The 17,946-nt window shown below is 42.4% G+C and overlaps 1 protein-coding gene across 1 annotated transcript; it reads left to right on the forward strand.

Annotated features, from left to right (window-relative positions):
* The first annotated feature begins 248 nt into the window (after positions 1-248).
* LOC139447597 (uncharacterized) lies at positions 249-3,664 on the forward strand. The gene is made up of 2 exons (XM_071229003.1): positions 249-1,503; positions 2,833-3,664. Exons 1-2 carry the CDS (start codon positions 249-251, stop codon positions 3,375-3,377), a joined length of 1,800 nt encoding a protein of 599 aa, XP_071085104.1. The 3' UTR covers positions 3,378-3,664.
* The last annotated feature ends 14,282 nt before the right edge of the window (positions 3,665-17,946 follow it).

Here is a 17,946-nt window from a genome sequence, read left to right on the forward strand (position 1 = left end):
AAGGGACCCCTCACGACGCTGGGACAACATCGACGGGGAGTTGTGGCTGAAGTACATGGTAACACAGCCGGTACTACAACCAGAATCAGGCGGACGGGGCGCAATGACACGCGTACAGGGGGACATCGCCAGTCAGGTATGCCTGGATTTCAATAAATTTGGCTGTAGCAGGGTCAACTGTAAGTACACTCACAAATGCGGTAAGTGTGGCAAACATTCCCATAGCTCTAGGACCTGCCTTCTAGGGAATGGGGTCCAACCGACCCCATACAAGCCCAATCAGCCCTTTCCTAACAGAAAACCAGCCGGCAAGGCAGGTAAATTCAGTGGCCCCTTCCCCCGTGGATCTCAATGAAATGGCACCCTGGTTACGCCAATATGCTAGGGTCAATTACAGAGATGCAAATTATTTATGGGTAGGTTTTAGCTTTGGCTTTAAGCTCGAGTTCCAGGGAAGCCGCACGGGTCGCCTGGCACGAAACTTGCGATCAGCCACACACCAAGATACGGCAGGCTACGTGAAACAAAAACTACAAAAGGAAGTCGACCTTGGCAGGATGGCGGGCCCCTTCAAGGACACCCCCCTAGACAACCTCCAAGTAACCCCAATAGGCCTGGTGCCCAAGAAGCAGCCAGGATATGGTCAGCACCTGGGTAAGCATGCGGAGGAATTCCGTCTAATTCACCATCTATCCTATCCCAGGGGTAAATCTATAAATGACTTCATAGACACAGAGGCCTGCTCCGTTGTGTACGCCAGATTTGATGAAGCTACCCAGATGGTGCAACAACTGGGAAAGGGAGCATTACTAGCAAAATTCGACATTCAGTCGGCCTTTAGAATTATACCAGTCCACCCATCCGATTTCGAGCTGCTAGGCATCAGATTCGAAGGTGAGTTCTGTTTCGATAAATGCTTACCATTTGGCTGCTCCATATCTTGCGCCATATTTGAAACGTTTAGTACCTTCTTGCAATGGTGCATGCAATCGCATCTTCCAACGTGTCCGGTCATGCATTACCTGGATGACTTCCTAACGGGGGGCACAGCAGGCACCAGCCACTGCTCAGACAACCTCAACGGATGCGTGAATACACTTGAACAGCTTGGGGTTCCTATTGCGCACGACAAGACGGTGGTCCCCACAACCAAACTGACATTCCTAGGGCTGGAAATCGACACCATTGCAATGCAGATCAGAATCCCAGAGCCCAAGATCAAGGAGGCAACAAGGGAAATCCAAGACATCCTGTCAACAGGTAACATCAAGGTCACAAAAAGGGCCCTTCAGTCCCTCATAGGCAAGCTTAACTTTATGTGCAGGGCTATACCAATGGCAAGGGCATTCAGCCGCAGGCTAATCGATCTGCTTAGCAAAGGTAAGCAACCATTTCACCACATTAGGATTACCAGCTGGGTCAAGGAAGACCTACAAATGTGGTTAACATTTCTTACGAGTTATAACGGCATTTCAGTGTTTCAGGACCAACTATGGGTGGACAGCGATTTCCTCCAGCTGTTTTCAGACGCAGCGGGTGGCGCCGGCTTTGGGGCCTACATGCAGGGCAAATGGTTTAACGGCGCATGGCCACCCCAGTGGGTGACGGGTGGAACTACACGGGACTTGACGCTCCTGGAGCTGTTCCCCATCACACTGGCCATCCAAATCTGGGGCAAGCAACTCGCAAACAAAAAGGTCCTCTTTTACTGCGACAACCAAGCCGTCGTAACAATTATCAACAAGCAGTCAACCAAGGCCCCCAGAGTGATGAGCCTACTCCGTCGCCTAATCCTGCAGTGTCTCCGATATAATATTATGTTTAAGGCAAAGTATGTATGTTCCACTGCTAACACTATTGCCGATGCTCTCTCGAGGTTTCAGCTCAAACGCTTCCGAGAGGCAGCACCAGCCGCGGACCAGAACCCCACACCTATCCCGTGCAACATATGGCTGATCTGAGGCAGGAAGCCGGCAGACTCCTACAACAATCTCTGTCTACTAATACATGGGCCACTTACCAAACAGGCATCAATGCCTTGCACCAGTTCCGGTCCGCACACCAGCTACAAGAGGTGTGGCCAGTCCCGCTGGATCAGGTCGTAAACTTTATTGCTTATCTGTCAGTCACTCACCACTCCCCTATCACAGTCAAGACTTACATTGCAGCGCTGTCTTCACACCACAAATTCCACGGGCTCACTGCAGATCTGCTGCAGGTAGTAACCAACAATCTGCCTCACGTATGCTCATCAGCATATGAAGCCAGGCTGTTCAAGGCAGTCTACTGCACAGCATTCTTCGGTTTCTTTAGGGTTAGCGAACTCGTCCAAACTGGACCCTCAAAAACAGGTTGCGCCATCCAGAATTTAAGCTTCTCGGGCAACCCCCAGCAGCTTTCAATCCATTTACCACACTCAAAGTCTGATCAGTACAGGATGGGGACAACAGTTACAATGTCACCTATACCAGGTAATCCGCTATGTCTGGTAGTCGCCATCAAGCACTACCTGGAGGCGCGCCCCTCCGGCCCACAACATGCATTCGTCCACTCTGACCATTCCCCCGTTACAAGGTACCAATTCCAGGCACTCCTAAAAAAGGCCTTAGCACACAGCAACATAAACACGGCCTGCTATTCTTCGCACTCCTTCCGCATTGGGGCAGCCACATCAGCAGCCATGAACGGGGTGCCTGAACACCTCATACAACAATACGGCAGGTGGAAATCAGATTGCTACAATGCTTACATACGCTTACCAACAAATTCAATGTTGCACAATTAAATCAAATAGTCTTTCATGGTACTTACTGCACTTCTTATTGTTTACAGTTTGGATGGTGGGATCCAGCTACATGGCCAGGGCACGGCAGTACTTGCTCCTGAAGGGCACCAGCCCGAACCAACCGAGGATGCTATGGCTGGCACGAGGGGGGATGAGGTGGAAGGAGCTGGACACCATTCTGGATACACAGGTCAAGGCGACACGGCGCAGCCCCAGAGCCCTCATCATTCACCTGGGCTCCAACGACCTGTGCTCGGTCAAAGGCAGCCAACTCTACCTTGACATGGTGGCATCAATTCTTCGGATACAACTCCAGCTTCCTGACACCAAGATCATCGTATCCTCAATGCTGCCCAGGCGCTACTGGCACGATGCCAGGGATCCACGAAAGATCGAGGGGATGCGGAAGAATATCAACCGCCGACTGACCAACCGAGTCAAAGAGCTCGGCGGTACAACAGTGCCACATCCCCAGATCCTGGCATCTGACAAGACATGGTACGCCTGGGAGGGCGTCCACCTCAGTGACAAAGGACTGTGTGTGTTTACGGACAATTTATTGCATGCCCTGGCGCTCGTTTTGCGCCAGTAAGGATATTATCTCCACAGGTTAGTGTTTCCTTTCAGTACATAAGCAAGCCGGGCAACAATGCTATCTCCGCGTATCGCGTGGCCGTGGGTGTGGGGTAGCACTCTGGTGCTTTGTGGCGGGGTTCTTGTGGGCTACACTGCTAGTAACAAATTAACTTGCTTCCAAATTAATACTCGTGCTTAAGGCTACCTGCTTTTCAGCGGGAACCTTTCCGGGGTTACCTGCTTCTCAGTGGGAACCTTGTCTTTCCCGACTTTTCAGCCGGGGAATCGTAGAATAACATACGTTGGGGCAAACAGTTGCCACGTATATGGGCCCGGCGGCGGAAGTCGTCTTGTCAAGCGGTAGCTGACAGTTGGGTCCGCGGCGGGAGCCGCACAATGGTTTTGCAAATGGGGCCGGGCAGTGGGATCTGCTTTGGCCGGCTACCTGGGGCCGGGCAGCGGCAGTCTGACTTAGGCCAGCAGCGTGGAGCTGCTTTTGGCAACGTGGGAGTTGCCAAGCAATGGTAGCGTTTAAATATGCTACCGTGGGGGCCGGACAGCGGTAGCAGTCTCAGGCCAGCAGCGCTAGCTGCAATCGCCGTCGGCCACGCGCGTGGCCATGGCAATGGTAGCATTTTTGGTATATACAATTAGCAGCTAAGTAGCCCACTAGTACCTGCACACCCTCGGCCATTTAACCCAATCTCATCTTCTGTTTTATTACAGGCACGGGCACCAACGGCTCGGTGGCCCGTGCCTCTCCTTGGCATATCGCGGGATAATCACGTAGATTATCAATGTGAAATTCTAGCATTTCACATATTGTTTTCTCAATAACCTTCAGACGACGGTTGCTTTAATTTTTGACGAATTGTCCAGACCCCTTGAAGACAGAGACAAAACTATATGTATGGTCAACACTTATCGTGACAAGGACAAGGAGTGAAGTTTTCCCTTAAAGTGTCGACTTACATGCTTACTTGGTTCTTTTATGAAATTGCAAAAGATCAATAATGGCTGGGTAAAGGATATCATGTGACAACACGCACGTGCGACATTCAGGGAATAGATATAAGAGAATATTTACACTTTGGGCTACGTAGATTTTAGTTGTTGAGCTATCAAGGTTCAGACAACCATTCTGTGAGAGAATACACCAACTTGGTTTTGTGGTTTCTGAGATGGCGTTCACAAGGCGGGGAAGTGTGTTGGGGGTATTATATATGTATTATCTAACAGTCTGTAATGAACGAAATTTTGGGGAAGAAAAGGGTAACGTTCATGCCTTTCTTGTGGACATTTCAAAAGCATTGACATGGTTAATAAATAGTCATCATGATTCGTCCAAGATCAGAAAAGCGTTTCCCATAAACTGTAAGATCTCTTGGGGACATTTATCAATCTGTTAAGTCGTGTGTAATAGTTGATTGTCTATTTTGGGATATGTTTGAATGCAACGTCGGCGTCCGTCAGGGCTGTGCCATATCGGAAGTTTAGAATGGTAACTCTTCACAATACGAATATGGGTCAAGCGCTTGGTCAGTTGCGTGTATTGAAAGCCTCTGATTTTATGCAACATAGTTAATATGATATTTCGGTGGAAGTGAAGTTAGCTCCCTTATGTAGCATGAGGCAATGTGCTTTTATCTGATATGCGTGCGTCATTAGAAAGCGGCTTCAGGAAAATATGAATGAATCCCGAATACAAGCAACACCTTCACAATACAAAACAATGACGGAACATCTGCTATTTCCAATGGCGTGCTTTATATAACGCCAAACTTTCTGTATTCTTTTAATAGGAGCTTTGAAAATTATGATTTGACTGCAAGTGAAGAATGTCATTCGAGCAGTTTTGTGCACACATCCAGGTGTATCAGTCAGCATTGGTGTTTGCATAATGAAGTTTAACTTAAGCTTCAGGTATTTCGATGATCTGATATAGTTCAATATAACTATCACATAGCCAATTCCCTTCTACCGATTGACCCTCCTGAACTAAAATTTAAGGAGACCAGTGAGACCGCCTCATCTGGTTCATTTTTAGATCTATGCATAAAGATTCAGAGTTACGAAACACACAAGACTGTATGACAAGAGCGATTACTTCCACTTTCAATACTCTAGCCCTTGGTGTCTACATTTCACAACTTTGGAGGTACAATCGAGCATACTTTAGTAAACCAAGATTTCGAAGACTGCCATACAACTCTTGCTTGATCAAGGTTATAACATCGATAGCCTCAGTAAAGCTTTCAAAAAGCTTAAGTTTTATGGTATACATGAGGAGAAATTTTCCAAATTTGACGCATCCGTGACAGATATTATGTCTCATGCCATTCCCTATTTTGACGTATACCATATGTGCCCATGTTGAATGTGACGGGTGCCGTTTGTGACGGGTGCCACCGGTTGGGCAGGATACGCACGCCCTTTCGCAAATACCCAGTATCATCACTGTTTGATCGTGATTCATAAACACATGCTCATGATATAATCGGAATCGTATAGTCGACTCTCATTTGGCACTGTTTGTTCTTTAAGGCCACAGTCAAGCTATATAAAGGCGGCCTATAAATAAATGAGTCCCGTGTGGTGGAAAATACGATGGCAGAGTAAGATATGTTTGTTTGTTTGTTGTTTAACGCCGCACCCAGCGATATTCCAGCTGTGTGACGGCTGTCTGTAAATAGTCGAGTCTGGACCAGACGAACCAGTGATTGACATCATGAGCATCGATCCACGCAACTGGGACACGATGACATATATCTACCAAGACTGCGAGCCTGACCACCCGATCCCGTTAGTCGCCTCTTACGACAAGTATAGTCGCCTTTTACGGCAAGCATGGGTTGCTGAAGACCTATTCTCTGCCCCGGATCTTCACGGTTCGAATAAGATATGTACCTATTATATATACATAGATATAAATGCAAATGTACATTATATTCTTGGGGGGCACGGGTGGCCCAGTCGTCTAAGGCGCCGCGATTCGTTGTCCAGAGTTGCGTCCCTTGGGCACGCCAGAAACCTATGATTGTGGGTTCGAATCCCGGTTCACCCCGATAATGTTTCTAGGTTTGCCAGCACCATACCCGTGCTCGTGGGTTTCACCGAAGTGACAAACGTCTGAGACCTGCATCACTTCGGGCTTTCCTCCCACATGAAGCTGACACACCGTGATATAACTGGAACATTGTTAAAAGCGGCGTTAAACCCAACTCACTCACTCATTATATTCTTGTAATGTAATAAACAATTACTGTTTTGTCCCGATGACCTGACATTGAACAGGTCGCTGTCAAGTAACTTGAAAACTATTGAATACAATTCAAGCACATTCCTGGAAGGTCTGGAGTTGAAATGTGTTTCAAGCCCGTAAATGTTTCTTTTATATCTATTTATTGCTTAACATCGCAATCAGCAGTATCCCGATGCCCTGTGTGCAAAGAAGCCCACGATGTTAAGTCCCTCTGTACTGATTTACATTTGAATAGACATTAAGGTCTGTCTGTTGCCAAATGTATGCACATGTCCCACAACAATAATCTCTTCTGAAGATTTTGTAATGAATTTCAACCTCAAAATTGTCCTTGGTCTTGAAGCTCTAAATCACAAAACGTTAGTTCGTCCTTATCGCAAACAACCTTTGAAAAATATATAAAAATTATGTAAGATCAAAAATTATTCCTGAGGAATTCTTTGACCGAAGCTAGTGTTAGACGCGCATTAGTATCAATTTGGTTTTTCGCATTTTCTCACATAACATTCATGGATGAGCAGATGAGGCAAGTAGTGACGATTGACTCCCGGCAAGAAATGTATCTCCTATGTATTTCCACATTTGGACAAAACTCATAATTCATAATATATAATGCATGTAACATGAAACATATAAACTGTCAACAATGTTGGACTAATAAAATATAAAGCTAAAATTCATGCAGAACATGATCCTACCATCTTTGGTTTTGGAAATATACAGAAAATGTAGTTACTTAACAAATGGCAATTCATTGTACCGACCCATAATGTCGCTGTTTTAAACTTTAAGTAATTATTATCAGTGTATACACTCATGAATGGTCAGTTCCCAGTTAGCTCAAATTTCCCCATTTGAGCTCAATGCAGTCAGTTGTAACACACATGTGAATTGGCTGAACAATGGGGGCTTAAAGTATAGTCTGTTTCATCTCCTGACCATGCATTGCAGACACAGACATAGTTTGTATGAAAACTAATACATGAATATTTAAGTTTCACTTACCAAGTTCTCATTTAGGAATTAGGAAACATCCATTGTCACATCTGAGCAGAAAAAAGTGTATCCACTACAAGCACAAACTACATGTAACTGTTTTCGTTCCCGTAATGTGTCTCCACTACAAGCACAAACAAAACAAACGTAACTTTCCGTCCCCGTCCCCTTTACTCTGGCTCAGTGGGCGTTATGATTGTCCTGTGCAAGTGTCACTTTGTTGTGCAGGTTTGCTGCACATCTAAATTTAGACCATTTGACATTCCAAGCAAGTTCAAATTGTAATATATTCCTAGCCCAATGAGTTCCTCGGCTGGCCAGAAATTACGATTGTAATCTCAGACCTATACTGGAGAGGAAGCCTTTACTTGAATGAATCTTTTCACTAATACTTATAAAGTTATAATGTTACTGCCCGGACAGGACACGACAATGTGTACACAACATAAAAACAAATAACATAGTCAATAATAGTGAATTATATGCTCCATTTGTATTGTTCACTTGTTGAAATTTACAAGAAATATATTCAAAATGTACTATGAATAATTAAGTAAAAAAACAGGGTAGCATAACCACACAAGGCAATGTCATTAGAGTTGAAATGCTTACAACTATAGGTATGTATGTAGATGACCCGTGAAGATCCGGGGTGGAATAGGGTGCACCATTAGAAAATATATTAAAACAAATACTATTTGAACTGTGTACATCTATTTCCGACATCATATATATAAAAAATCAAGATAAATAAAATATATTTTGAAACTCACCCAAACAAATATAGAGGCGACTTTTCGTTATGTTGTCTTGCCTGCAGAATTGCAAACCAACAAGCGTAAAATATGCACAAAATGTTCAATGTGTAATTAACACAATGAGGCTGATCTTTTCAACCAAATATAGTCTGTGGTATAACTGAGTATAAGTCAAATCTGTCAGCACAGTTTATATGTGGATTCTAAAGTTCTCTCAGACAAAAATCTTCGACCATTTGGGGAGTTCGTCCTATATCCAAAATAATTGTAAAATGATAATTAAAAAAAAATATTAGTTACTCGTCTATTAGTCTTGCCTCATGTTGGTAGTGTTAAGACCAAATACATTCATTCACCACAATCTGTCTAGAGAAACACAATCACCGGCCCCATTTCACTTATATCAATATCATGGTAAATGTGTTCAGAGTTGCGTTGTGTCGAAGCTATAGCAACATCTGCGGCAGGTGGGAAGTTTTCTTCTTCTCTTTCATCCATACTCTGTGAACAGTTCTCTTCGTCCTGGCGGGGGAATCTATTATAAATCAGATAAAGATTGATTTAAGTAGACGAAATGAGGGTCACCCATATATTTGTGTTATCATGCCACCTATTACACGTGGCTGCATTTGAGTGAGGGGTCGGATTTTGGTTTTTTCCGCTTTGAGGAATATTAAAGGTGCTGCAACGGGCTGCACACATTGCTTCGGCAGTACAGGCTACTGTTGTAATCTGAAGGTCCACCCAATTGCCCTGGTGGATTTAGAAGGCATTTCATTATGGTTTGTGTCACACTGCATATACCGACTTTATAATGCTAGCCCACTGGGATATCAAGTAGCAGTTAAACATGAATACCCCACTCAGACACAGTACACTGACTCCAAGCCGTAAAGTCCCAAGTAATGCCGAGCGCCAGGGATGGTAACAACAAGTACCACGTAGATCCGATCGAGATCATGAAAACAAATTTCGTCAAATTCCAATTATAAATACTTACGTTCAATCATGTGTCAGAAGAATTCGATCAGCCTCAATTTATCCTGATTGTTTTCTTTTCTCTGTATCATTTCAATAAAGTGGCGAGCGAAGAAAACATGTGGTTAGTTTGGGTCCCCTCCCACGATCAGTGTTACGACTTGACATATATTCAAAGCCGCGTTAAACTAACTCACACACTCACTCCCTAAATTTAGAACGATTGATATAAAAAAGAATTACAATTATTTTCCTCACGCAATAACCATATTTGTCAACGCGGTGTATAATGGAGTTACTGAATAAGCCAACTGATGTCCGGTTATATGTTCCTGTTCAGCCATAAGGGCACGAGGAAAGTTGCTGTCTGCCGCTGTGTATCGATGCTCATAATACTTGAAAAAATCATTCGTCACGCTCCGAGCATGAACACTTTATTGGTGATAACCTAGTTTTGTTCAGATGTCACATTGAGGGGCTTTCAAAAAGTGAGAAAACATTTCCCCGAATAATTGTGATCCCAGCAGATCACACACCTGAATATGTTTCTGTGACTTCTATTTGAGCATATAACATTTCAAGAACGACATAAAATGCATACAGTATGAATGTCTGACAAATAACAAAAGCCAACACGAATGCATTGTTCATAGTTACCCGGCTTCAGAAAGCACAACATTTACCATGATGTCAGCAATGTGTACAACATATGTGATGAAGATTATACTATGAAACACATTACTATCCTTTCACTGAAGCAGATAGTGTTTATCTTAATGGATCTTAATTTCAAATTTCCGAAATGATCATTGAAAAAGGCGTCATTGTGTACATTGCACATACTAATATTTCAACATAGATTTGGATTTGAGAAAGATAATATTATATTATCATTTAAATAAGTTTTGTTTTACCGCCAACCTTGTCACTTTTATGAGATGAGGTGAAATAGGGTTTAACATCGCATTCAAGATTATTCCACGTGACTGTGTGTGTGTGTGTGTGTGTGTGTGTGTGTGTGTGTGTTGTTGTTGCTGTTGTTGTTTGTACCAGTCCAGATTATTTATGAGATAAACATAATGTCTTTTCAAGATAGAGCTAGGTAACCTGTAGATTCAACCGTACTAAATTGAATTTGGAACCGAACGCGCAGTTTGTTTACACCGAAATAATTCACTCGAACATATGACAGGCATTGAAAGCATATAAGCACGACTACTCGGGTCAGCTTACATGAGGTGGGTACCTAAAGAAAACTAAGCAAACTTTGAAAGTTTTCGTTCTATACCGAACGTCACCATTATGACGTCATATCGCTCATCGTGTTGCAGAAGATATGACGTCACAGTCGTACATAGAAAAGCGCCGCATTCCAGCTCTCTGTTGTCCCCAAAACTTAAAGTACATTCTCTTAGTAGATTTATGTCGTGTTTTCTGCCCGAAATGTATTGCCACACATTCTTTGAATATTGCAGCAACCGCAACTTTGCATTATATAACCTATAATTGTAGATATAATTACATAAATATGTCCACTGAAAGGACTGAAAAAAGTACTATTTTATGTTAGCTACCCCGGTGATGCGGCCGTGAAACCAGCTGTTTCAATCAGAGTTTTCTTTGAGATTTAACAGCCTCTGATTGACCAATCAATTTCCCAATTCATGGTAAAATGTTGGTTTATTAGAGCTAGACAATTGAAATGCCATGCCCAAAACCTATGACCTACCGCTATTCGGGCAGATGCTCTATCAGCTACACCAAGGTTGCGGAAATATCAGTATGGCATATCTAATGTCTGTCGTTTTTAGTGAGTGAGTGAGTATGGTTTTACGCAGCTTTTAGCAATATTCCAGCAATATTATGGCGACGGACACCAGAAATGGGCTTCACACATTGTTCCCATGTCGGGAATCTAACCCAGGTCTTCAGCGTGACGAGCGAACGCTTTAGCCACTAGGATACCCGACCGCCCGTTTTTAAGGATGTTGTTGAAAAAACTAATTCCAGCAGCTCCAGCTTACGACAGATACTGACTGAAGATAAAAGATCACAACAAAATATCTAGGCTCAATTCTTATTCGTTCATCAACGATCGTGACTGGCTGAGATCCGTGAAGATTCCGGGGTAGAATAGGTCTTCAGCAACCCATGCTTGCCGTAAAAGGTGACTATGCTTGTCGTAAAAGGCGACTAACGGGATCGGGTGGTCAGGCTCGCTGACTTGGTTGATGCATGTCATCAATCCCAACTGCGCGGATCGACGCTCATGATATTAATCATTGGATAGTCTGGTCCAGACTCGATTATTTACAGACCACCGTCATATAGCTGGAATATTGCTGAGTTAACAACAAACCAACCAACCATGACTGGCTGAATAAAAATGTTGCGACTTTACATACTGATACTGACCTTGTGGAGGACCGACCCTTGCGGTAACAGATGTAGCATACAGCTGTTGCGACAAGCAATCCTACTACCAGTGCTACTACGTACGGGTTGATAAGACTAGCCCTTGGGTTTTCTAACAAAAAAAGAAAATGTCAGTACATTCACACATTCATACAGGTTGTGCCTTATAAAAAATGGAAATATTTTACCTCGCTTCAAAACAGTAAACTATGACAAGGAACTATTTATGAATCTTTTCTTAAAGGGGCGAGATAGAATGACTAACCTACTTTATACACTTACCACCTATATGATTAAAGAAATCTGATAATGCTTTCGCAACATTCTCATTAAGTTCATTTGAATCGTCTCGAAGGGATTTTTTAGACCCAATTAAATGCTGATACAGTTTCGTCAGCGAAAGTAGAGACTTTTACAACCATATCTTAATTACATTGATGTATTGAAGCTCCTTCACCAATCATAGCTTAAGTCACATAAATCATGGCTAATTATCAACTTGATAATTGTCTAAGGATAGGAAGATTAAAGGGGATGCGCAATAATTTCAAAAAAATAAATCGTCCGTTTCATCGTGAGGTTTTGAGAGATAATTTAGCTTGTTTATCAAAACCAGAAATATTTCAGCCTGATTTACCTGTTACACAGGATCCAGTAGTGCACTCAGTTGTTGGAACGTCCATTGAACAATTATGCTTACATCCATCTTCTGTGATGAAACATCCGTTGATACATTTTCCAGTCGTCTGATCACACACATCGTCAATACATGGGTTACTGGTGAGGTTACAGTATTTTCCATACGTTCCATTGCTACATGCATTTAAACAAGACCCGCTCTTTGAATCGCAAGTGTAATTAGCGCAGATCTCAGAGCACGGTTTACATTGTTTTCCAAAATGACATACTCGTGTACATCCATCCTCACAAGATCCCGAACAGTTATGACATGTGTACTCACAGTTCTGGCCATGATATGGGGGATGGCAATGATTACACGTTCCTGTTATCCTATTGCACGATTTACATCTACTGGAACAAATCTTGCAGTCTGAGCCGAAGTAGTCATCTTGGCATCCCGAGAAACATGTATCGCCTTGGTTACAGGAATGCCCTTCACATCCACCAGGACATATGGTGCAGTTTTCTGATGGAACTAAACAGTCTAATTTACAGTTCTCGCCACGATATCCAGGTTCACAGCCTTCCGTACACTTCCCAATGCCGACACTTTCAAGTAGTTTACATTTCCTCTGCTTGCAATTCTTGCTGCACACAGACTTGCATTTGGGATCGAAATATCCAGAATAACATTCTGTGTTACAGTCGCCATATGGTGTGTAACACTCCGAACAGTGCTGGTTGTACAGACACGTTTTTGCTAAAAAAAACCAGAAGAACATCGATTGGAAGGAATGTCGTCATGTTGTTAATCGTTTAGTCATACATGGAGTAAGGCCCTGGATGGAGTACAAAAACAAATCTGTAATATTGATAAACTAAGGTCTCGAGAGTCGGAAAAGATTCACTTAACGGCTATGTGAAACCTGTGATCTTACCTCGTGTTGAAAGAACCAGGCAGGCAATAGTTATAAGTATCACAACAGTCATCATTTGTCTGAAACAAATACATAGACATGGTTCATGTACACAGTGATGTTTATACATATTTAAGAGACTTGATAATAATATGCTTTATGGTTTTATTTGATACTTGTGACAGAAAACAGTATAGATGCGCGTAACCAAATACAAAGACACCAGATGAAAACAAGGCCGATTATCATGTGTCAACTGATTGGCTGAAAATCCATAAAATATCTATATATAATTTGAAGTACAATGAATGAATTTACATATGTCTTACCTGGGCGTCGTCTGTGTCAGTGTCTGTGACATGTAAAACAGCTCTAATGAAGGCAAGAAGAGTTGTGTGCGGATGAAAGAGGACACACTGCGTGTACAGGGCGTACCGTCTCGACAAAACCCTGAGGTACATGGAAATTGAAACTATGATCTAGGTCTTTACAAATACATATGTTAATGAAAACATACTTGAGCTGATGGTTTCATTTTCCTCTTACACATATTTGCCATCCAGATACCGTGTGATACAAGAGACAGGTGCGTAATGTGACGTTTCAGCAGGAGATTTAAATGACCGGAACTATGTTTGCAATTATGGCCATGAAACACCTACATTTTACGACACATTTTGCATCAAATGACTTAAATGTGAACGGCATGTCCATTAACTGTCCACTGGCGTCAAGGGTTGTAACTGACATTTGAAATTATCATGTTCATAAGAAACGCAGTGATATATGTTGCAATGAAGATGGGTGCAATTTGGTTGAAATACGTAAACTATCAACTTTATTTGATTGCACTGAATGTAATTTGAACGAACATGCATTATCAACGTATTTGTTCTGATCAGTTAGAAACGGTGTAATACTAATATTAAAATCATTTACGATCCTTGATGATCTGGGTAGAATAGGTCTTCAGGTTGCCGTAAAAGGCGACTATGCTTGTCGTAAGAGGCGACTGACGGGATCGGGTGGTGAGGCTCGCTAACTTGGTTGATGCATATCATCGTAGCTCATTTGCGTGGATCGATGCACATTATGGCAATAACTGGATTGTCGGGTCCAGACTCGATAATTTACAGACCGCCTTCATATACACTCTCAAAAACACAGAAACGCACAGGTAGATCGTACCTAATGAAGTCGATATATTCAGTTGAATATCATAGATACAATTATGACATTTTGGAGCTCGATAGTTTTACGTTGATCCTTTGATGGTGTCCAAGGGCGTTAGTTTCGGCCCTCGGATGGTAGCTCAGGGTGATGACGGAAGACAAAACTCAGGGGTGAAGTTTAGACGACAGCAGCCGTGTTTATTGTGGATGGTTGAAAATGAGTCGAAAAGGTTGATAATAACGTGACAGAACGCACACCGGCACCGAGTGGCCAATCCTCCCGGGTGGGAGAACCGTTCTGTCACTTACACGAGTCGATCTTCTGGCTGTCTCCAGGCTCTCTCTCTGCTGTCTCCCTGACTGACCATGTCAGTCGGGTTTTGTAAAGGTCATTGTCCCACGTGTATGTATATACGTAAGATCCGGCGACGTTAGGAGGTGCTAATTAACATTTATAGATAGCGCTGGAGATTAAGGGTCCTGCCCGGAGGGGCTTATGATAAGAGGGGAACGCCGAATGTTTGCTGAATATATTAAACAGAAAAAAGGGCATAGAATTTCGGTGCACTTGGAAACATATTGAACCAGTTAGGTATTTAGATAAATTAAATGTAAAATAAAAGTATTGAAATGGTTTGCACTATTCTAATTAAAAGTATTGAAATGGTTTGCACTATAACAATGGCTAGGAAAGATCCGTTGATTTACAAAAAGTAAATTTACAAAAAGAAAATCAACTGATCATTCATCTCACGTGCATATTACATAACACACATTTCACCTCACTTCAAACATGGATTTAGATTGAATAATTACCCCAGATACAATAATGCAAAATGGGAACCTTTGTCAGGTAATCTGAGTGGCGCTACCACTTATTATACCTGTAATAAATTCATTAACTGTGCATCAAGTGAATGACACCAAATACACAAGTGTAGGATTATATCAGTAAACGTGGATGACAACAAGGGTATTATACAAACGTATTATCTACGCAATCCAAAATCCGAAAATGCTTTCACTGCATTGATACTTTTTATATTATTAAACTATAACCATCAGGGGTATTTCCAAATGAGGAAATCCGATGAGCTCCGCCGTTCTTTTTGTCTGTTTGTTTAGGTTGAAGAAATTAAGTAACATGCGCCCTTTGTCGAAATCTTTATAGATCACGGTTTACCAATCAGTGTTCAAAACTGCGTAAAACAAATATTGCCTCCAAGTTTATCTAGCTGTCCATGCAGACGGTAGCCCAGTCTCTTGTCACGCTCAGTTGCGTTGCGTATCATCCGGGTACTCACTGGGAAAAAAACAGTAAGAAGGACAACAACCAGTCCGGGGGATTGCTTTAGTTCAGTGCCCCTTTAAATCCTATTTCGTCTCACCTCATAAAGGTGACGACACGATTTGCGGTGAAACAGAACTAATTTAAGTGGAATGATAATTATCTTTCTTACACCCACAGGTATGATTGAAATATTATTATTTGCAATGTACACAATGACGCCTTGTCCAATCATAATTTCAAAAGACCCAATAAAATAAACACTGTCTGCTTCTGTGAAAGGATATAGGTGTGTTTCATAGTATAATCTTCATAAAAAAATGTTGTACACATTGCTGACAAAATGATAAATTTTGTGCTTTCTAAAGCGGAGTAGACCCGTGAAGATCCGGGGTAGATAGGTCATCAGCAACCCATGCTTGCCGTAAAAGGCAACTTTGCTTGTAAGAGGCAACTAACAGGATCGGGTGGTCAGGCTCGCTGACTTGGTGGATGTATGTCATCGATCCCCATTGCGTGGATCGATGCTCATGATATTAAACACTGGATTTTATGGAAAAGTAAATGTAGCTTCATGATATCAAACTTTGTTTAGTTCACGCAATGAGAGGTTGAGAGACGGGACAGCAGTCGGTATCAATGTTATTAACTATTGTTGCCATTACCGTTCGGAAACACCGTCTGTGGGTCATCTTATTGCATCAGCTGACGTTATTTAGGACGGCATGTCTGACGGCTGTGCACTTGCTACAAGGGTGATTAGTGTCATTTGAAATAATATGTTCAGACAGATATACAGACAGCATCACTTCGTATATGTTGTCATGAGGCCAGTAGTACAATAACGTTTTGGTGTTGGAATTGTTTTAATGGAACACCATAATGGTGTAGACCGCCTCCGTGGTCTAGTGGTAGAGCGTTCGATCCCCGGCCGCGTCATACCAAAAGACGTTATAAGATGGTACTTGTCTGGTACTTGTACACTGTCTGGTGCTCGGTATTAAGGGGCTAAAACAAGGACAGGTCGGCTCGGAGTCAGTATACTGTGTCTGAGCGGGGTATTCATGTTAAACTGCCGCATGGTATCTCAGTGTGCTAGCACTATAAATCGGCATCAGTCCGGACTAATACAATCATACAGACGCACGTGCATGCACGTCGGTATATTAGTGCAATAATTTTGGACGTGACGTCAAATTTCACCTCACCTCACCTTAATGGTGTATATTGGATCTGAACATATGTACATGTTGTTCTCTGTTGATTCATGGCTTGTGGTGGCGCATGTGGACTGCTTTTGTTAGTTTTCTTTGAGTGAAAACATGGAGGTTGTTGGAGAGGATTTGGACGGTGTCCCAATTGATGTTGTGATTAGGGCAGTTGCTAATAGGGTCCGAGGTGGCTGATTTGATGGCTGATTTGATGGTTGATGTGGCGGGATATTTAAGATTGTCCACGGTTGCAGTTCAGAAACTACCAGAAGCAGTCCACATTCACCGCCACAAGCCACCAATCAACAGAGATCAAGGCTATTTCATTCCATCCGCCTACTATGAACTCATTAAGCAATAATCACTACGCCTATACAAACTTATTCTATTTAATTGGCTTCATGTCCCATTGGCTTCAACCTATGTGTTCTCTGTCCATCATGTTGTGACAGTATTATCCCTCTGTTGTCATTACCTACTCATGTTATCCCACTCATGTATGCAATTGTTGTTACTGTTAATCCTCTACTGTTAATCCTCCACCTACTATATATATTCTTACTTTGTTCCTCATTCAGGACAACTAAATAAACAATATACCACAGGCATCTTCTTAGACTTCTCTAAAGCTTTCGACATGGTATGGCACGATGGGCTAATACAAAAACTTAAAAAAATAGGACTCAAAGGTCAGATAATAAACTACATCCAGGACTTCCTATACAATCGTAAAATAACCGTGGGTATAGACCAAACTCTATCGGACCAATGTCCCCTAGAAAATGGCACTCCACAGGGCAGTATCCTCAGCCCCACCCTCTTCAATATAATGATAAACGATCTATTCGAGGGTCTATCCCCTAAAGTAAACACATCAAAATTCGCGGATGATGGAGCCATCTGGATCCGCACTAAAAGCATGAAAATGGCCAAAAATCTACTCCAAAAATCTCTTAATATAATACAA

Source organism: Haliotis cracherodii, unplaced genomic scaffold (genome assembly GCF_022045235.1).
Source record: "Haliotis cracherodii isolate W230 unplaced genomic scaffold, xgHalCrac1.p SCAF_7, whole genome shotgun sequence".
Classification (NCBI taxonomy): domain Eukaryota; kingdom Metazoa; phylum Mollusca; class Gastropoda; order Lepetellida; family Haliotidae; genus Haliotis; species Haliotis cracherodii.

Excerpts from the sequence above, each read along its gene's own strand:
- LOC139447597 (XM_071229003.1), top strand. The coding sequence starts at position 249 with ATGGGGTCCAACCGACCCCATACAAGCCCAATCAGCCCTTTCCTAACA. Across the intron at positions 1,504-2,832 it reads GGACCAACTATGGGTGGACA|TTTGGATGGTGGGATCCAGC; the intron begins GCGATTTCCTCC and ends TATTGTTTACAG.